This window comes from Anas platyrhynchos, chromosome 2 (genome assembly GCF_047663525.1).
Source record: "Anas platyrhynchos isolate ZD024472 breed Pekin duck chromosome 2, IASCAAS_PekinDuck_T2T, whole genome shotgun sequence".
In the NCBI taxonomy this organism is placed as follows: Eukaryota; Metazoa; Chordata; class Aves; order Anseriformes; family Anatidae; genus Anas; species Anas platyrhynchos.
In genome coordinates this window covers 34,390,595-34,412,580 of record NC_092588.1, presented here as the reverse complement: position 1 = coordinate 34,412,580, position 21,986 = coordinate 34,390,595, and the positions used below count along the sequence as shown (strand labels likewise).

At 37.9% G+C, this 21,986-nt stretch overlaps 1 protein-coding gene across 1 annotated transcript; it reads right to left on the bottom strand.

The window, feature by feature from the left end:
* Window positions 1-4,478: 4,478 nt before the first annotated feature.
* TRAM1 (translocation associated membrane protein 1) lies at window positions 4,479-19,124 on the bottom strand. Its single transcript, XM_038173737.2, has 11 exons — window positions 18,821-19,124; window positions 16,173-16,236; window positions 15,482-15,603; window positions 15,164-15,280; window positions 14,123-14,181; window positions 13,606-13,690; window positions 11,130-11,200; window positions 10,936-11,040; window positions 10,214-10,357; window positions 9,594-9,754; window positions 4,479-6,341 (listed from the first exon to the last, which is right to left on the bottom strand). The coding sequence occupies exons 1-11, from the start codon at window positions 18,941-18,943 to the stop codon at window positions 6,268-6,270; spliced, it is 1,125 nt and encodes a 374-aa protein (XP_038029665.1). The 5' UTR covers window positions 18,944-19,124; the 3' UTR covers window positions 4,479-6,267.
* Between the last annotated feature and the right edge of the window lie 2,862 nt (window positions 19,125-21,986).

Sequence of the window (21,986 nt, the reverse complement as noted above, 5' to 3'; positions counted from 1 at the left end):
GATTGCTTATTACAGCTTCCACAGATTGGGGCTCCAGGCCTTACCGGCCTGGGTACACACGCACACACACACACAAAAGACAACCCTTGCCACAAAGAACTTACAATCTAAATAAACAAAACAAAGGTAATGATGAATCTAAGAAACAAAGAGGAGGAATCACCTGCGTGAGAACACAAGATAGTTTTGGCTTGGCTTCTTGCCTCAAGTTTGAGAGCTGAAATTCCTACCCTGTTACAGTATTCCCATCACCACGGACTGATTTTTTTAAGCTGTTCATTACAATGCAAGATACATTCTTCAACATTTATAATCAACATAAGAAGTCACAGACAAAGATCAACGTCCTTGACCATAATTTCCCAATATCTTTGTTGCGTACAGCAAAACTACAATCCAGAGATTCAGAAATACTAAGTGCCATGAGATGCAACAACAGTGAATGAAATACAGAAAGCTTTGAGACTAACGAAAACATCCAGGAATACCAATTTCTCCCAGAACAGTCAGGACTCAGCAACCCCCACCCCCCAAGTATATCAAATTGTATAACATTCTTGTGTGGGGAATGAAGAAATGACAACCGCATTGTGCTGCATGATCGTGCCTGACCTTAAACATTAACCACAATAAATAAGGAGAAAAAAATGAATACTGATGAGCTATCAAATTATACAGCTACACCTTAGATGCTCCGATTCTGCAAAAAAAAAAAAAAAAAAAAGTTTCAAGCGTAAGAAGGGAAGGAGTTGTCATTTCTGGCACTCACATAACAAGTTTGCCAGTCTCGAGACAGATAAAAATAAAGTATTTGCAGGTACCCAAAATAAAAGTGACAGGACACATAGCAAGAGATCAAGAGCAAATGTCTTAGATTTAAAACTAGGTAGCACATTTTTTTTTCTTTTTAAACCTGAAAAAGGAGTCGTTGACTTTCTTCTTGTCAACATCAAAAGAACTTCTCTAAGAGGCAGACAGAAGCCTACTTGCAGCTGCAGCCCAGGACTCCTCATCCATCATTCACAGAAGGAGAACCGACAGTTGTAGATGCTAATAGCAGTTCCGTTTCACTGACAGAAAGGCACTTGCTAGCTGAATGTGAGCTATATTCAAACACCTCACTTGAAATATGAGTTGTATCAAAATGTATTCATCTTAAAGAGTTTCAGGTCCCATTAAACAGGTTCCGATGACACCCTATATATTGCTTTGATGTGCTGCTTTCTCCTTGCATGTTTGCTCCAGAAACACTCAGGCACTGCTTCTATTTTAGTTCTGAGAAGTACACCAAATTCCTTAATGTGTACAGAGCTAGGCTCATCAGATCCTAAACAGAGTAGTTCAGGGAGCAGTGAAAGAAGGGGACAGCAATGAGAAGAGGGCATACCCCCTCCCAGAGATCCATCACAACAATCTACAGGGGAAAAAATCAATCAATCAAACAAACAAAAAAAAACAACAACCAAAACAAACAAACACAAGCTAATCTAGTGATCTAAAGATAATCCACGTCTAACAGTGTGAGAAAGTCATATACAATGAACAGACGATAGCAGATGTCAGTCCTTCGAAGAGTCCTGTTCTTTCCAAAGGATCTCTCCTAAGTTTCCCCCCAAAGCCTTAATTTTGTTGGACATTGTTATACCCAGCCCAAGGAATAATCTAAGCACTTGCTTAACAAGATGACTAGTAAGTACTACAGCCTGCAGGCATTAAACTACCATCCACCGGAACACAGTGTGTCCTGCATGCAAACTCTCAGCATGCCTGTAAATGATACAAATATCATGACTGTCTCTACTTGGTGGTGTTCAAGTCCCTTCAATACCAAAATTTTCCACACAGATCATTAGGCCAGCAATGACCAACATGGACAAGACTGCCTATTGATCCTGCTGATCCCCACCTTCTAGAATGCAGGTCCAAAGGGCTGAGTCACAAACGGAACAAAACCGAAGTATGACCTAAAAATTGGCTAGCCAACTTTTTGAGAACAGAAAAATAAACCCAGAGAAACTGAATAACCCTCCCTCCCACACACCTAGATAGAAATACAATGCAGTTCTTGCGAAGATCTCTGGAAGACCTACTTCAATACATAAAGGGTTCACGTAAACAGAAGCTGCAGCTTCTGGGCTGTTAAGGAAAGCAATCTTAGTCCTCGATCCAAGAGAAACTATGTTTTCAGAATTCCTATTTCTACATTACCAGTACCACCTTCCGCTGCTTGGAAAAACAGAAGCTGAGACAGATAAAAAGCATTTCAATAGAGAATACTGATTATTTCCCTCTCACCACAATACCTGGCAAAAGAGCCCATAAATACTTTAACAGTTTGGCATGCCAGAGCTGCCAGATGGCCCAGTTTCCTTCTAGTACTGAAAACTGGAAGGCCTTCAATAAGGTCTCCCATCTTTTACACATAGTGTAATCTACTGTCATTTTCAACCACCAAAAGTGCAGTTGAAAGGGGTGTAGTTGCCTTGATGCACGTATTCCCGGCATCTTTTCTTCTTGCTTATATATAAATACTCGTGTACCTCCAGGATTACTATCAGGCAACCAATCCAGCAGAGAAGCAACCAAGCAAAAATGTCAGGTTTCAGCTGCACCAGCTCCCTGATCAAGCCGACTGTGCAACCAGAAGGGCTTGTGCTAGAAAAAAGGGAAGAGACAGGATCCCGTATTTTGGCAGCAACCTACATTATTTTCAGTTCAGTGCAGCCATGAGAATGGCTCCCTTCCCTCCAACATCAAATTTTGCCCTGGACAAAACCACTTCAGGTGCAGTTACTTGGATACTTGCGTGGAACAAAAGGCCTGGAGATGTACTTTAACCCTTTTTACAGAAGTCTTATTACTTGTATCTTATTACTTTGTACACGCTACTTACTAGAATTCTGGATAATGCAATTCTATTAACACAACTAAAATTTTCAAAGAAACTAAGTATTTAGGAAAGATATCAAATGCTTAATAGCTACCGAATTTTCAAATACATTATCCCAACATATATCACTTACTTTCAGCATATTGTAACAACATAGCCTATGCATTTTCTTTGCACAATAAATTTGATTGTTCCTAAGTTTGAGCATGGGATCACCCAAAAGGCAGTATTTGTAAAGTGCCATCTTCCTGAATAATTTACATGAGAAATCTATTTATTTATTTATTTTTAAACTAGCCACAAGGAGAAAATGTCCAGGTAAGAGCAAAACCTGAAAATTAATTTCAGCTGCTCTGCATTCCGTTTGCACTTGGAAGTTGTATATAATTACTTAGTAAAAGTAAAGTCCTGGCTTTGATAACAAATCCTGGCACATAACCTGAACATACATTTAGAGCCAAAGAGTCTTGAAATCATCTACTGCAAGTCTTGAAAGCATTCTGACAAGGCAGAGGGGCCTTAAGAAAACAGAATAAAAACCCTAACCACAGTCTCTATGAATCATTCAGTTCAAATCCATCTAACATGGACAAAGCCTTCTTTTTGTGGAATCTAGTAATTCACCACGATAAATAACTACAGCCTAAGCAAAATTTTTTATTAGGCATAAGAATATTATAATAAGTTCTTCAGTCATTTCCACTTCTGAACTTCCTGATTCCATAATCATGAAAACATGATTAGACAACTTAATCTTCCAGCTTACTGGACCCCAGATTACAAAGAGCCAAAATGCAGTAAGATTTGAAAAGCAGAATTTTAAGCAACTCAAAAGCAGTTGTCCAGGCAAACGAGAATGATCTTATGCCAAAGCAGATAATAACAAATTGGAAAGAGAAGTCTCAAAATCTTCTAAATTCATGAGGGTTTCCACCCTAAGGAAGAAATTTAAAAATTATTGCTTCTGCAGGAAGTCAAGAATGCCTCCTCCCAAACTCTAAATAGGGATTTTTAGGTATGACACAAAAGATGAAATAAACTGGTGTTCAATACTCTGTTCAAACCCAAGAACAACAGAAATAATTCTCTATTACTTGGCACAAAGCATCAGCTCCTATAAGGCAAGGATGAAGATTAAGTCATCACGGAAATAAAAGTTCTTTTTGTAAAGTTCAAAGGCCAAGAACATCCATAAGGCCAACAGGAGACAAAAAGCAATGTCAATATTAACAGGCAGGAATATACTCTTCTGAAGTTTTTGGAAGAGAACCTTAAGTTTACATTTCAAGACTCCTGTGGCAAAGAATGAGCTTTACAGGAAACAGTTTGCCTCAGGGAAACAACCACCAGACTCCAATGTCTCAAAGAGCTCAAGAAGTACCTTAAAAGCTCTCTTCACAATTTGTTCCTCCACCCCTTATGATTTTGACAGCACCAAGACAAACAGATTATCACAAACAAACTGATTTAGAGTCAAAGTACCAGACAAGAACTTTAAATATTTGCCCCTTTTGGCTTAAGGTACAACTTGAGAGAGCAAGGCACAGAATCTATGAAGGTCTTTGTTAGAAATATCAGACATGAAACATGATTTTGTGCAGTATTTAATGTATGCCATTCCCCCAACATTTCTGAATTCCAATTTTCCAGTTTCATGGTCAGATCGGATAGACTCACAGTTGTGCTACTTGAGTTTTATTTCTGCAGATCAATACATGATATAACTATTTCTACTGAAGCAGACTGGGTGTATTGCAGGGCATGCTGCCCCAGAGCTCTCAAGTTAAGCAAGTCCAATTCTGTCAAGTCCACTTCAGGAGCTGTGAAGCAAGCACTCAAGAACTGTGACTTAAATTAGCTGAAACATGTAATAAATTATACTGTAATAACTCTAAATAGCACTATATGATTGAAGAATGGATAGTTACATGTAGTCAAGATTTTGTACTAGAAATGTTTATTCTGTATAGTAAGCAACCAAACTGTATAAGATACAGAATGCAGATTTATTATTTTTTGGGGTATAAACTAAACTATAGTAACAGTTTTAATTAAACTATTTTATTTATCAGGTTGATTGCTTATAATTACTCCTACTCAATCAATAAGCAGTCTAATACTTGGGTTAACTTGAAAGCCTGATTTAGCAACTTCTTAAGACTGAATAAAAATCTTTAACTCATTCCCAAGTTGAATTACTCCCATTACAAAAGGATACAGAGGAAAAACATTAACTGCATATTAAACTGGAAAATCAACTGGACAAGGCTTCACATTTAATACCATTATGAAAGACAGATAATGGAAAAAATCTTAAATTAAGATTTTTCCAGCTGTAGCAAAGGGCACAATAAACCAGTTTTAAGAAGTTGTAGCTTTTAAATATTCTTTCATAAAAATATATATAGGAGAAATCAAACTATTTCCTAACAGAGGTAAAACAAAGCAAAGCAGTTAGAATAAAGGAATGTTTGTCAAAACTTGATCCATTTATCTAACAAATTCCCTCTTCACAGAGCATTAAATGCCTCCTAGGACAAGCACAACGACACACTGTAAGAACCTCCACCCTCTAAAATCAGAAAGACAAGTTTTCAAAGAAGGTCCAACGCACACCAATTCTCCAAGATATGTACACTTTTAAAAGCACAGACGGGAGTTAACAGTGCTACTCAAATGAACACTTTCAATGACATGCACTTTCCCTTCTAATTTTCAAGTGCTAAAGCTGTATCTCAGAAAGGTTTTTTGTTCCTTTAAGGATATTTCTAACCAACAAGCAATAAGACTCTGCAACATTTCCAATTAGTTCAGTTTTGTTTTAATGATATGGGGCAGTTCTTAGAGCAGACATTGTGTAGCCAATAACTACAAAATAAAAAGGTTTACTGGTGTGGTCTTAGAATTCCAATTTGAATTGTGAATTTGAATCAAGGTAATTAACCGAAAAGCTAGAATATCTGCAAATGCACACTAAGTTTTCACTTGATTTTGCAATACTTCTTGAAGAACTTGGAAAAAGTGAAGTTGGTAAACAGTATATATCACCAATATTACAAAAACTGGAAAGAAATAATACATTGCATCAGTGATCCTCATTAAGTGAAGTTATCATCACAGTAAGTGTTTAAAAAAGTGTCAATGTTATTTAAAAAGTGTTGTGACCCCCCCACCCCCCCCAAAGTGTTTGTAGACAGATAAACCTTTTTTTCTTAGTCAAAATGGCTTTTAAAAAAAGTTTCACAAAACAATAGCAATAATCAAAAAACATGATTTGTATTTTCTTTAATCTATAACATCTCTAGTGCTGAAGGGCCATCCATGTAAAAAGCAGATTCTTTGGGGACATTAGTCAATTAACTTAATAAAACCCAGTTTTACGAGGATTTATCCTTCCTGCTGCGAGGCGAGTCTGCTCCATTTGAGGTCACTGTTCCATTTATTCCATTTTCTAAAAAATAATAAAAATATAATATGTATTTTTCAAGTAGAATAAGACACTTTATTATTACATTTTAGTAGGCCCTACACAAACAATGTTAACTTCTTTTCTGATGCATCTTATTTGTTACATCTCAACTTTTATGATGCAATAGTACAATGAAGCTTTTACAAAGTTCAGAATTTAAAGTTTACTATGCAAACTGAAGGTCCAATTTCCTGACATGACAAATATTGAAATGTTTGCATTATATTACATCTAAACTGAAAATCAAGATTAGCTGTAGTATTTTAGAAGGTATTTTCTTACAAAGAGAAATATTCAACCTGTAGATGAGACAATCCTATGTAGTTTTGGGATCATACAGTATATACAGTTCCCAGGTATAAGTCTCAACCGTTTTCCCACCTGATTTATTAATATTTGATAAAACTGGACTCTTTAACTTACCTTTACAAGCTTTTTATATATGTAGGAAAACTGTATATGTGTATATATGTATAAATAAAAGTTTAATTAATCATATACTTTTAAAAAACATAGAAATCATTTATGTTCTGAAGAAAATATTTGAATAGGTAGACTTGAGAGAAGTATGGAAAGACTTCAAGCACAAGACTGGACACCCATCTAAGAACACAATGAAAGAACCTGTTACCAGCGGTAGCTCTCACATTTCAATCCAAATTCTCGACTTACAAGGTCTTAACAGTTTTAGTACGTGCAGGTACCACGTTGTTGAGTATTTCATAGCAAACATTTGCACTAAAACAATGACCCAACATCTACAGATACATCACACACACAACAGAGTAAAACAGAGCAACATGATACCACTGTGAATTAAAGTATCCTCTTTATTTAATGTCACCACGACCCATGGAAGCACAGCTGTTGCCTGACAGTAACCAAATTTACAGAACAGATCTGAAGAGCATAAGTGCACAGTCAGCTCTACTGCCTGCTGCTTACATCAGACTCTGATCATTCAGCATCATTCTGATTTCAAGCAATTACTGTAACTGCCAATACAAATAACTGGCTAAATTCACATTTTCCATATCCAGGTGTGTTGCAGATCACAACACAAAAACAACTGCTGACGTTCCTTCTTCCCTCCTTCCCTCACTACACCCAATACTCCCATTTATGCAAACAAGCAACTAAACAGAAGTAATGAAAAATAAAATAAAAATCAGAAACATATATGAGAAAGAGACTGGTCACAGGTCTACACAGGAATAGTTCAAGTCTGCTTAACTTTATTTGGTTGTAAATGACACCACCCTTTTAAGTTTATGTCTTCAGATTCCTATCAAAAATTTGGGGTTATTCTTGATTTACAAAGCTTACAAATGATAAGCTAGACCCAAGCCAGCCAACTGAGATTGCATTTCCTTAAAGAGATAAGTAAAAAGTAAAGTAAAAACAAAGAACAAAAATATTTATTTTGGGGTTCCCCTGGGTATCCCACATACATGATCAGAATTTTTCTGCTGTCACTTCTTGATTTTGGCACAGTCCAAAAGAAAGATACTCTGTGCCCTGTATCCCAAAATCTATCTAGCCAGCCAGATAGAGAAAAAGACTGCTTTAAACACACCTTCATTGACTATATTACTTCTCAGAAACAGCGGTTTGCTGCATCCTATTCAAGTGTTCTGAACAAATAACATTACAGGGATCTTCAGATTAGAAGAACCTGAAACACCTTTGGGATTTTAAAGTTCTTTTTTTTCTTTCCATTTAAAATTAGCTGCAAAAATTCCTCAGTCTTTAAGACGGTTTTAGCTCAATTATGTTGAGAATTAAACCACAAATCAAATTAAATGTTTTTTTTTTTTTCTATTAATTTACCTCTTTCAAGTCTCTACTCAAGTTGAGTGAAAAACAGCGAATTTGCCAAATTACATGAATGAAAGTTTCATTTTCAAGAGATTTAAAAGCTGTATTTTTAACTCGCTGATTAAAATGCTATTTAAGTTTACATTTTATGGATATTTCTATTTAACTTTTTAAATGAGTTCGACAAAAAAAAAAAAAGACATAACAAACATTAAGCTCAGATTCAGTGTGACAACTACACATTAAATAGGCTCACTCAATAAAAAGGGAAAATCCAACCATGTTTTTCTATTGCTATCATATAAACATTTTCAAAATCTACAAAACCAAACCAAGACCAAACAAAAAAACAAAAAAAATCAGACTGTCACCTGAAGTACTTTTAAGTTAGCATTGGGCAGTAAAAGGAAAAAAACTACAACATCAATCACCAAGTCATGCTAATAAAAACGATCAAAAAAACCTCCACAAATACGCTATTATGCACGTGATTTTAATATAAAGAAAAACTTATACATGTAGGTTGAAAATTTACCTCTGATCATAAATCTCAGTATAACTGTTTTTATACACTAAGTTCTACGTATCAAAAAAGTGGAACAGGTTGGCAACAAACGATCATGGGTAAAAAGTTTTTGTGGTGACTCAGTTTCAAAAAAGCGCACAAACTTTTCAAGCTAACATTTAACTAAAGAGAAATTTAACAGTATAACAGAAACATTTATTTATTTACTTAAAGAGAATACATCATTTTCCTTTGAGGAAACTAGGCAGACTATTTGTCTTTCTTGCCCTCTTCATAAGAGGAGTTTGACATAATCGAAAGGTCAAACCAAGAGCCATTAATACAAAGGTTTAAAGTAGTAAGCAGTTATTACCTTCCTTTTTTTTTTTTTTTTTTTTTTTAAAAAAAAAGGCATCAAATTTTTTATTTTAGTAAAGACAGTCAAGCATAAGCTTATTTGCTGGATCATCAAACCACCTTCCCCTAAAACCTGAGTTTAGTGGCACTGAAAAACTTACTTGAAACTCATTGCAAGAAAAATTTAGAAGTATATGATTAATGAGAACATCTAAAAATGTGTCCGTTCCCTTTTTGTAACTGAACAAAACATAAGCATGACACATTTTGCACAAGTAATAAAATTAGATCTTATAAAATCCAATCCTGCATTAACTGAAGAAATAGTAATTCTTTCATTCAGTTAATTAGAAAACCAAACCCTTAATTACAGATGACTCATGTTCATCTTTTCTTAAATATAAAAGAATTTTCACTAATACTGTTTTATAACTGACTCGTCTCACCTGAGAGCTAAACATAAAAAGTTTAAGCAACTATATGAAAAAGGGCTCCCTGTTACTTAAAGTTGTTTTTTGAGAAGTAAAAGCAACAAGAAACCTGAAAATACCAACCTCTTTCTTTTCTGGAGGTCTTTCCTTTAGCCGTTACAAACTTCTTTTTCACTGTCTGAGGCTGGGAAGAAGAATGTTCTCTCCATCTCCGAAGCTGGAAATTAATGAACTTCCACATCATAAATGCTTGAGCCATGCAGATGGAGGCCAGCACACTGATTCTAAGGGAAGGAAAAAAAAAAAAGACAAAAAACACCAGATATAAAAGTTTATCAATATGTTCATCTTGTTCAAAGTGGAAAGAAAAGTAGAATAGTGCCTCACACAGTTTTTTATATGTCAGAAACAGCTTATTTTACTCAGGTTCCACAAATGCATTAGAGTGATTCTTTCTGGATTATGCATAAGTAAATGTTCTTACATTGGCATTGTAATTTTTATTTGTATTTAATTCATTAGAAGGACAGATGATTGATTATACTTATAGATTTCTCACCTGTAGAGTGTAAATTATTCACTTTATTGTTACTTTACAAGTTTGTTACTGAAGCTACTATTGATCCCACTAGGTGCAAGAAAACACTTAATCATTCAGTACTAGCATGAATACCACAGAGTTTATATTGTGTATTTAACACAGGTTTATAGCTCATGCTTAAGAACCATTCCGTTTACTGTACCTAACAGCCAGGATGTTAAAGTTTCCAGTACTGAAATTCAGCTGTTGATCTTCTGCTCTTGCCAGTCCAAAGCCAAAAGTGAGGACTGAAAGTATCAAGGTGAGAAGCCTTCCCAAAACAAAAAGAACTGCCCACAGTGAAAATCTACAAAGAAAAATATCACAAACACTATTAGAATTCTCTGTTCACACCACCACAAGGACTAACAATGCAAATATTTATTCTTAACTATGTGAATTCATCTGAGAACTTGATTAAAGTCATTATTTTGTTCTTACCGTAAACTAATGTTGATTTCCAGTACTCAAAGACAAAAAGAAAATCCCTGCCTAGCAATTTTTTCTGAGCCAGAACTATGTTCTGAAAATTATTTTCAACTCAACAGAAAGTGTCTGTCATTGCTACTAGAATGTAAGCATGTTCCTACAAAACTGATTGCATTAGCAACTTATGCTGTTGCCTTCCCTATGAGAGCTGTACATGAAAACATTTTTTTTTTTTCAAGTAGTGCGAGACTTGATTTCGATTTATACAGCTACTAACATTTACTTGTATAGGTGAGTAAGTGAAAAAAAAGAACAAAGGTGTTTTTAAGACGTAAAATACTTAAATGAGTTTGGAGAACTGTGGCTTCTAATGAAATAATGAATGAATTTCCTTGTAATTCTGGCTTCTGGTTAAGTTAAATGCATGAGGCTCCTGAGACGGAAATGACCACTTACCCTTTCTGGTATCTTTCATCACTGAAGTAGAAAAGACGGGATATGTGGAAAAGAAATTCAACGAAGTAATGCAATACCAGAAGAACAAGTCCAAGATGGGTCAGACTGTAAAAGCAAATAGAACAAGCATTCAAACATTTTGTTAGACGTTTAAGACAGTGATTGAAGACTACAAAACTTTACAACTGACTTACTTTAGGAGATAGGCTCCAGCAATATGAAAGAGATAAAGTCCGATGTATACAATTTGGCGAAAGATATCCTCCTATTAACAAGAAAAAAAATAATTATATATTATACATGATGTCATACATTATTTTACAATGTTATACGTTACTACAGAATATTTCCTAGTCTTGGAAATTATTTTTGTCTTCCCAGCTACCTTGATGTGGCCTGTTCTGACACTGAGCCTAGATTACTCAGCCTAGATCTTCTAATTCCACACGACTTACCATGTGTTATTGGTAAGTAAGCACTATCTCACATACATTATGTGAGAAGATGCATCAAAAAGATGCTTTTTAGAATGGCAATTTTTTCTTTGATATGACTTATCTGAATTTGTACTAGTTATTACAATACTTCATTAGTATGTAGTATTGTATCTTCAGAAAACCTTCTTCAGTTCTATGTGTTTTTGCTCAGATTCTGTCAGATCACTACAGGAATAAAATGAACCAAAATGAAGAAGTTTACAGGTGTTGACATCTGTTTTAAAAAAATCAAGATTTTAGCCAACCTCATTCAATCACATGCTTCATAGAAGCAAAGTAATAAAGATGAAGAAACATGAAAGAAAACAGAGTGTATGGAAAGCAAAAGGTACCACCTGTGAACAGAAGAATCACTGCAGTGGACTATTATTGTGACCTAGTGTTTCTCTTGAAATGGTATGTAGAGTTGTATGCATTTGTGCTCAAGAAATCCCTATTTTTCTGAAAGATTCCCTAAGCTTCAAGTAAGGGGCTTCAGTTTTGTCTTCTACATATGTAAATTAAAAATACAAAATTAATCTTTTAAGATCTGTGTTATGTTTGCAATACTCCACCTCAAAACCAACAAAAGCTCAGAATGAAATGCTCACTTGTGACAACACCTAACAACACACGTACAGAGGTACAGAGAAAACAGATGAAAACCTTTAAATTATCCGAAAGAAAACAAAAAAAAAATGTATCAGGCCGATCAAAGAGTAGTCAGTACAAATACTCAGGTTCTCCAAGCACTACTAGTACAAGCCTTTTGCATTCTATTTTCAGAACCAAGGCAACACTTAAATAGCCCATGCTGCCTGCTTAAACAATTGTCAAGAGACTTATGGCCTACTGGAAAAATGCAGGTGGGTCTCCACTACCATACAGAAAGCTGAGTTAAGAACCCTTTCTTCATGCTTTTTATGTTAGTAGATGACTAACCTAAGTAAAAAAAGCCAATTCTTTCAAGAGAAAAAATACGGCAGAGATGCCAAGATAGGTGAGGTTACAGTGTGATGAAAGAAATAACAACTATGAACTTGATAAAATAAATGAACCATTACCCTTAAAATAAATCAACCATTACTCTTAAAACTAAATAATATAGGCTAAAATTCTAAGCAGTGACCCAACAAAACACTACTGTGGAATATACAGCATTTTTTATAGCTTTCTTAAAGTTACATTAAAAGCAAAAACAGAAAAACAACCAACATTTGGATATTAATTCAAATTGTACAGCTATAACTAGCACAATAGGAGAGTGTTAGCTGAAGTGTCTGTAAAACATCAGTGTTTATACTGCTTGTGAACAGTAAAAAAAAAAAAGCACCTCATTACTATTTTCCCAAGCCTGCTCTAGGCTCTTAAACAAAGACCTATGGTTATATAACATGTATGTTTCATTTTCTTGAAAAAAAGCAGAACTCTGACAGCAGAGACTCAGTCTAGTCATAGAGCAACAAGAGAAGAGTTTAAAAAGGAAACTGTGCATACAAAATGAGCCTGAGGAAAGAACATGCAAAGAGACTACTTAAATTGGTCAAGGTAGGTAAAAGACGTGCTACAAAAATCTACAGGAAAACTCAGTGTTAACAGTTGAATTCTGAGAAACCCAAGAGAGAAAACTCTCAGGTGGCAAGGGTGCTGTAAAAATCCACCATCAAAAAAATCAATACAAAACTATCTAGAAATTCTGCTGAGGACAGTGGTATTTACAACAAATCCTGATGTTTAATGTTATTTGGATTTACCAAATTATTCGCTGCTTATTTTCATCACCTGTATTGTGATTTGTGAAGCAATTCTGTATTTCAAGGAGATTATTCAGACAATTAATTACAAGAATTTTGAAAAGAGTTTGAAAAAAAAAAAAAAAGCTCTGATTTTTTTTTCCTCAAAGGAAAATTCAAACTCTTATAGTAGATGAAGTAGACCAGTGATTTGTATTTACACAACAGATATACAGTGATTTTACTGCATTTATAAATACAGGATTTAGTTGAGAAGAAGTCATCAGCATTCTCACATAGACATTTGGGCACCCAAAATGCCAGCAAGAAAAAACTTAAGTACACTGATAAGAACACGGTATGAAATGTAGCACATTGCTCTGGAAGTCCAAAAGAAGTGCATCATTCCACTGCCAGAGTTGCTTTGTTTGGCATTCTTTCCATTTACATTTTGTACTTACTTTTTTGGTTTTCTGGAAGTACAATTCTGGAAAAGCATGAAACCAGTATGCCAACTGTAAGATGTAGAAAAACTTCATTTGAAACCTGCACAATATAGCAAGAATTGAGGAATATTACTTTTTATTAATGAACTTAAAATGTTTCAGAAACTTCATTGTGAACACATTTAATCAGTCTCTAAAAAAAGAAAAATAGAGATCTTTGTTGCCAGCCAACTCAATTCTCAGCAGCATTTCTAAATATCAAATAATAAAAATCATACAAATAAACTCGCAAAAATATAATTCCTTAAATTACTTGCAAAAATGTAAATTCCTTAAAGCATACAGAAAGATGACTCTACATTCTATACATTAAAGAAGAATAAAGATTCTCCACCAATGCAAAAAAAAATACATCAGTGACTAATGTAGTTTAGATTATTTACTCTACACAAATTGTATATGACATACCCTGAGTTTAAAATGCCAACACCCTTCTCCTCCCCCCAACAATCCTTTAAGGAAGAAGCCTTACGGAATCAGAGTGTGTGGGTAGTCCCTCCACAGAGAGGTTGGATCTGATATATAGTTCTCCTAAAACAAACAAACAAAATGAAAACTCTTGAAGTTACCCAATGTTGTTACTTCCTAGTCAGAAATAACAATTGCACATAAATACACGTATGTATGTGTACACATACAATTATTGAGACATCTACACGTAAGTAAAAGCTGTAGATTGATATATTACCCCACAAAAATACAAACAACAATAAACAAAAATAAAAAATGTATTATCTTAAGAGAAAAAAAAAAGGCAACAAAACAAATCAAGTTCCCATTGAAGAAGAAAGGAGTCCTTATGAGACAGAGGTCATTTCAGCATCATTACAGCTGCAAGTCTTCCCTTACGAACTGCTGACAAGCTATGAACATAACTAAGGGGTGTAAAATTTATTTAGGACATGTTATGTTACATTTTTTTTTTCCAAAAATTTTAAATTTCTATTATCATTAGATGGTTCCACACTAAAGAACAGGCTACTACTACCAGGGAAAAATAATTTAGGAGCCTACAATAAATCAGATACTTCTCAGTAAATGTCCAGGCATGTGGGAACAAAAGATGGCTTACCCCCCTTTTTTTTTTCTGAGGGAAGAAATGCTCTACAGCTGGGGATAAGCTCATACATGTACAACTGCTAGGCAAAGAGCATGTCATCTGAAAACACACTTAAGCCTACAGCAACCTGTCCATATACCCACTCCATAGGCTGCCAAAATACTATATATGATGCTTTTTTTAATCATTTATTTTACAATAATGAGACAGCATTACTTTTTTAAAAGTCACGTTTTAGTTTATTCATTTAACAGTAAATCCAATTAACTGAGACTAAGCAAAAGTGAAGCTCTCCGAATTTTTACTTATACTACCACTACCCCAGAATTCTGAAACCTGTCCCTGCTTTAATATTAAAACCAGCTAAAACCATGAGCTGAAAAGTTATTTATCATTATAAGTATGTGAACTTGTGTTTGTATTATGAGATTTCAAACAATGAAACATACTTACAGAGACAAGAATGCTTGTGCCCCAAACACAGGAGAAAAGGTAGAATGCACTAAGTTGCCCAGACTCATTGAACTTGCTATGCTTTGTTTTTGAAAAGTGCATTTTCCTGTTAATTTTCTGCAATGAAAATCCATTGTTATTTACATGCTCTAGCACTTAGCATTTAGATGTTAACTGCATTAGAATGTCTAAAAGTTTCAATGCATTGTCTTACCACTTTAATGCTTTAACGCACAAATTTACTTTTAAGTTAGTCATAAAGTCTAATTAAAAAACTGACAATTATCTTGATGAAAGCAATTAATATTTTGTACTTACATCCAATACGTACTCCTGAATAATAGCATGTATGATTATTGCTACAAGCATGTAAAAGAAAATTGTAGCCAAGTCCTTGATACCATAATGATACAGAGAGATTGTTTCTGAAGATTGTTCTTCTAAAAGACAGAAACAGAGTTAAATGTTAGACACTGATACAGTTTAATTGCTACCAAGTTTGTTTCTTAAAGTAAAACCTTTCAGACAGAAGTCATTTGCCATCAACTGAACAAATACAAGTCAGATTAAACTGCCATCACGAGCTAGGTCACTAGAATCTATTTACAATTCTCTTCATCAAATCACAAACTAAACTTGATCCTGGAAGAATGCAATATAAAAATGAGAATTTAAGTGCAGTTAGGAAGCTTACCCAAATGCATTGAAAGTCTAAATGCATTGAAATCTAAAGTTATGTTAAACTATCACCTTTCCATTGACTAGCAAAAAAAAAAATTATAATTTGCAAAATCAGAATAAGAATTAACATGAATTTATCTACTAGCCTGACTGGGTTTTAGTATTAAGGATGAATCCAACAGAAAAGATACATCTCACCTAACATGATTCAGTAAAAGTTTTACTTAACATCTATTCAAAGTTAGTAATTCATCTTACTATCAATTTAGAAAACACAGCACACTAACAAGAACACTGTCTCGTGAATAAACACCTGCAAGACACATACCTGTGGCAGGAATGGTAACATTATACTGAAGTGTAACAAAAATGACAGCTGCTTTTGCTGTAATCTGAAAAAGAAAAAACAGAAGTGCTGTAAAAATCTCATTGAAATAAGTTATATTAAACTGAAAACTGGTTTTGGTACCCTTCCCCAGCATGTCTGTCCCCTCCTAAGAAAATGATCAGCTCACATTATCAAGCCATTTCATTTGACTTTCTAACAATAGAAGAGACTGCATGATCTCTACAGATCTGTTTACAGGAATAATTTCAAAAATTCTGCTTACAAATAGTATTTTCTATCTTGAAGTTAGAGCACACACTGAAATTCTTTATCCAGTGCACATTATTCTTTATCCAGTGCATATTATTACTAACAGCATGTACGATGTCCTGTAATTCCTAGACCACAATGTGTGCAGCAATGGACGAGAATAAACTCATTTAAAATTACTTTTTAATTTGACAATTTTTGAGGGTTAATATCATATTTCTAAACATGTAAGTTATTTGAAAAATGTGAACAAGGAAGAAAAGGCATAAAGAAAAGAGAACTGTGCTAGCTGCGTGCCAACTCACTACAACTGGCACTTGACCCTGGAGATCCCTTGGCAAAGAAAAAAAAAAAAAGAACAAATACAATTTAGCAGTAGTTATGCCACCCCTTTATGAGGGACAGCAAGAAAAATCAGAGTGAATGGAAGAGGAAGGGGAAATATGTTTGTTCTGAAGTGTTCTTTGGGCAGGGGTATGGCATCATAAAAACACCAAAAAAAAAAGCACACAAAAACAAACAAACAAACAAAAAAGCAGCAGTTCTTATCTGTCAGTAATCATGAATTAATGTTTGAGTTTTTGACATCTTTGTTGAATCCCAACCAAGAGCATGAATCAACACAACAGAGCAGGAAATATTACCATGCTTTACAATGTTCATGATCTGATCTGTTTCCCACTGGTATAAAAACCTGGCATCATCCCTGCTTCATCTCAAGGATTAATAAAAAACATCTCTAAGATTCTTGGAAGGATGCCTTGGTATCTGAAGATAATCATTAGATTACTACCAGCAATTACCATCATTTAAAATATATTTTTTTCATCTTTTAAACTAGCACTTTGTAAACAAGCAGTAGATTTTCTGGGAATCCTTGAATACATTGTGGAGTGCTCACTTTGTGTAACTTCAGGGAACCTAACTAGTTTGCCTCCGTTAGCTGCCTAGGGCTTCCTATACATCAAGGGAGCTTCCAGAGGACAATCCAAAACATTAGTCAATTCTCAACTGCCCTTTGAAGGCTCTGTCAACCACTCCAAGTCCTAATTCAGTTAGTCAAGTCATTAGAAGTACCTTACCATACCAACACTAACCAAACCAGGTGATTTCCAAGACCTATATCAAAGTGTTTCAAAAATTAAAGCAATCTTTTCAAGCCACACCACATCTGTACCGGCAAAGACATATGGCTCTGCTATGCTGGGGTAGAAAACATCCTCAAGTGAAAACCTCAGCACATCCAACCCACTCAACACTTCCAGAGCTACCATTAACACAGTAAATACAGTAACCCAAAAGTATACATGAATGGTATTGGGTTAGTCCACGTCTTTAACCTCAGACCCCACAAACCACCAAACGAGGGCTGTCTGCGGTGACTTTTGATAGCAAACCCAAACATAATGGCTTTCTTGGTGTGCCTTGTTTTTTCTTTTCCATATGTTGTTATTTTTACTCAACTCCACTTTAGGGCCGAGCAGCATCAAAGGCCGAATAGAATTACTCTGAAAACCATCCCCATGGCAAAAAAAAACACCCACAACCCTTCAACAAATGGCTTCTGGTGTATCAAGCGAACAGAAATGGACGCGTGGTCCTGTGACAGGCAACCCCTGGGCAACCACACAGGCAAATCCCCTTGCGGGGTCTCTCGATAGGAAGGCCTAAAAAAAGAGTCAGTGTGGGTCAGAAGCTAAGCTCGAGGGGGTTTATTCATTTATTGGTGTATTTATTTATTTATTTTAAACCAAGTTTCGTGGAGGCGGGGCCGCCGTCCCGCCAACCCCAGCTCCCCCCCCCCCGACCCCGTCAGGCGGCGCGCGGCCCCGCGGCTCGGTGGGGGGGCGGGAAGCCACGTGTGCGCGCCCCGTACGTACACGTCACCGCTCCTTTCCCTTCCCCCTGCGGGATTGGCGGGAGGGGTGCCGCAAGGCCTCACGGGAGCTGTAGTTCCGGCGGGGCCCGTTGGGGCAGCGCACACAAAGAGCGCGATGGGGCCGCAGCGCCAGGGCCTCGCCCCCCCCACCCCCCCCTCCCCGCTCCCTCCACCCCCTTCTCCCGCTTCCCCCCCCCCTCCTCCCCGGGACGAGCGCGGCCGCGCACCGCGCACCCCTCCCCCGGCCCAGTGCCACGTCGCCCCGCCGCCGCCGCGGGGGGACCGAGCGGAGCCGGGGCACGGCCGAGGCGGGCGGAGGGGGGCGTTCCCGGGGATGGCGCCCGGCCGGGCTCCGGGCTCCGCGCTCCGCACGCGGCGGGGGCCGGGGGCGAGGCAGCCCCCCCCGGGGGGTGTCCCGGCGGTTCCCGCAGGGCGTGCGCTCGGCGGGCAGGCGGCAGCCGCCCCGCTCCTCGCCTCTCCTCTCCTCGCCTCGGCTCACCTCGAACATGAGCCCCAGCAGGAAGATCATGGCCATGCAGGACACGATGTCGGCGTGGTTCTGCACGACGAACTCGTGGCTCAGCACCGGCGGGTTCTTGTTGCTCTTCTTGCGGATCGCCATGGCGGGCCGGCAGCCGGGCTCCGCCGCCTCCCCGCTGCCAGCGCAGCTCCTCTCGCCGCGGCCAGGAAGAGGCGGAGGGGGGGGGGGGGGGGGGAGGAAGGGGGAAGGAGGAGGAGGAGGAGGAGGCGGCCGCGCGGCGGGGGAATGGCAGCCGCCGCCGCTCCGCTTTACCCCGCCCCGCCCGCCGCGGCCCCGCCGCTGCCCGGCCGCAGGGAGCAGCCGCCGCCAGCGCCCCTGCCGGCCGGCGGGGAGCCTCCACCGAGCGGCCCCCGCGGGGAGAAGAGGCCCGGCGGTGCCCGGAGCCCCCCGAGGGCGGTGGGGGGAGGAGGGGGAGACCGGCCCCGCGCACAAAATGGCGGCGGCGCGCGGCCGCCTCAGCCGAGCCGAGCTTCGCCGCTGCTCCGAGCCCGGCTGCGGCCGCTTCTCGCCTCCCTGGCTCTCGCCGAGCTGTGTTTATCGTCAGGCCTCTCCCCGAGCTGCGGGTGGAGCGGGGGGAAGGCTCGGCTCGCCGGGTTTGTCACCGCTGTAGCTGAGGCACAGCCGGAGGGTGCCGCGAGCAGGCGGCGGGCTCCTGGCGTCCCGTCAGCTTACGGCCCGAAATAACGAGCGTGGTCCTAAAAGTCCGAGCAGAAGGGCAGGAAAGCTGAACGGGAAATAGGGAACGAGGGAAAGTCATTAAAAGGGAGGTAAGACGTGGATAAAACAAAAAGCCACCCACTCCCAAACCAGAAAGCTGTTTTGGACCAAATATAGACAAATCTAAGAAAAGTCAGCACAGTTAAGGAAACACAATAACTCCCCCAAATCATACTAGTTTTGTTAAAGCTTCCAGCTGACAGATATTCACAATGGATACATGGAGGAGATCAACCTCTAGAAAAGGTGTAGCTTATGGCTGAATTTAAGCATTGTCAGCAGGGGTTTTGCTGCCAGCTGCTAACGAACCCTGATGTTACGATGCAGCTATTCAGATCAGTTTTGCCTCATCAGAGCTGAAAGCAGAGCGTGCACCACAGTCTATGTCTGTGAACCGGTTTCTTTCAGTGTGGACCAGTGACTTGGAGATCAGGCTGACTAGTGTAGGACCAGGCATCGCATCTACTTTTTGACATGCCTGAACTCATGAATAAAAACTAACTATAAAAGAGGGAACTGTCCCTGTGATAAATTTTATAATTATTTAGAAATATCGGATATTAGGAAGAATTTCTTCATGGGATGGTTGGGTAGGCATTGGAATGGGCTCCCAGGCAAGTGGTGGAGTTGCCACCCCTGGAGGTATTTAAGAGATGTGTGTATGTGACACTAAGGGGCATGGTTTACTGGTGGACTTTGTAGAGTTAAGTTGATGGTTGGACTTGATGATCTTAAGGGTCTTTTGCAATCTAAATGATTGTTTTATTCCATGATTCTATTTCACCTGAAAGTTCAACTGAAACTTCATTAAAAATGCCCATATAAATAATGTGTGTGTATATATATATACATATATATACACATCCACTTACCAGTATTATTATGCTTACATTAAAAGTACAATACTCCAACAATGCAACTCTGAAATAATGTTCGAAATGTTTTGAATAGTCCATTTCTAGCAATGTGACTGAGAAGAATTACATCAAGTTAGCTGAAACATACTGTCTATCATGTTTTGTCATACTCTGTTGGTTTGTTTTCCATTTTACTTCACAGTTCCATGTTTTGTAGACTAAAAAACAGAAATTTACCAGTCTTGCTACAGTAGTCACTGTATTTGAAAGCAATGTGCCAAAATTCAAGCAAGAAAAAGTCTCTTATTAGAGTCTTTTCTTAAAAAATAAGTACATACTAGAGTGTTTATCTTTAAAGTAATATTAATTTCCCCAGTAACACTTTAGAAGCGCTGTTCCCTTGCAATTCCTAGATGTAAAACCTGAGACAAAAATAAGTTTGTTGCCCTAGAAAGGAATATCTCAAGTGCTTCGTAATACCAGCTATCAGACTCATATCTCCCCAGTCTACTTCCTGTGTTGCTTTTATCAGAACACTAGACCAAATGTTGGGCTGTGTGTAGGCATGAAAAAACAGTAGGACAAAAATGCCTCAGAGCCTCCTGGAAGTAACTTTCTTTGGCATCCATTAACCGTAAGAGAAAAAACAAATAAAACAGAAAAAAAAAAAAAAAACCAAAAACCTACTGAGTGAGTGTGACACTTCAGTGGTAAGGGGGTTGGGGTTTTGGAATTAGTTCTTAGGCCACAATCAGAATTTCTGTATTTATCAAAACTGCTTTAATCAGCAGGCAAATAAAGGGAACAAAGTATTGGGGAAAGGGAAGAACAAGGTGAAGTAATAAAGGGGGAATAGGGAATGAAATGATCAATATGGGCAGAAAGAGGACAAACGGGTTAAAGGCAAGCCCCAAAAACAACAGTAAGACAATGTATCATAGAATAACCTTTTGCTGCTAAGCCCCAAGCTCAGGTTGAGAACTGTAACATCCCTCAATCTATTTTCTGAGAGCTGTTCAGATTGCCAATATACAGCTGCAGTATATTTCATGTAGGAAAAAGGAAAACCAAAATAATCCAAAAAACATGCAACAGCAAGAAATAATGATTCTTAACTTGGCACACAGCGCTGTTGCTTAGGAGCTTAAATGACACTTGTCAACAAAAGCCAGATTTATGCTCAGGCTCAAGCATTAAATCAAGAATTTTCACAGCCAGAGTATATTGCAACGAATAAAACTTAGCTGTGAAGATTCTCAGAGGTTCTGTATAAATTTATTGAATTAGGGAGATGGGGATACTGGTTAACTGGAGATGATCTAGGGTATTTAAAAATACAGAATACATACATTTCCCTCCCCTCTGACACTTTATTTTTAAATATACGAAATAAAGAAGTCTAAATTGAACAAGCATTTGTATTTCAGTACCAGTATGTTTTTATACCTTAGGAATGCCTCCATTTCCTGGCTGTACCAGTATTCATAATTCTAAAGCAAGAAGAACATAAGCAAGAACGGCTGATATGAAAGTAGATCTTGATTGCACAC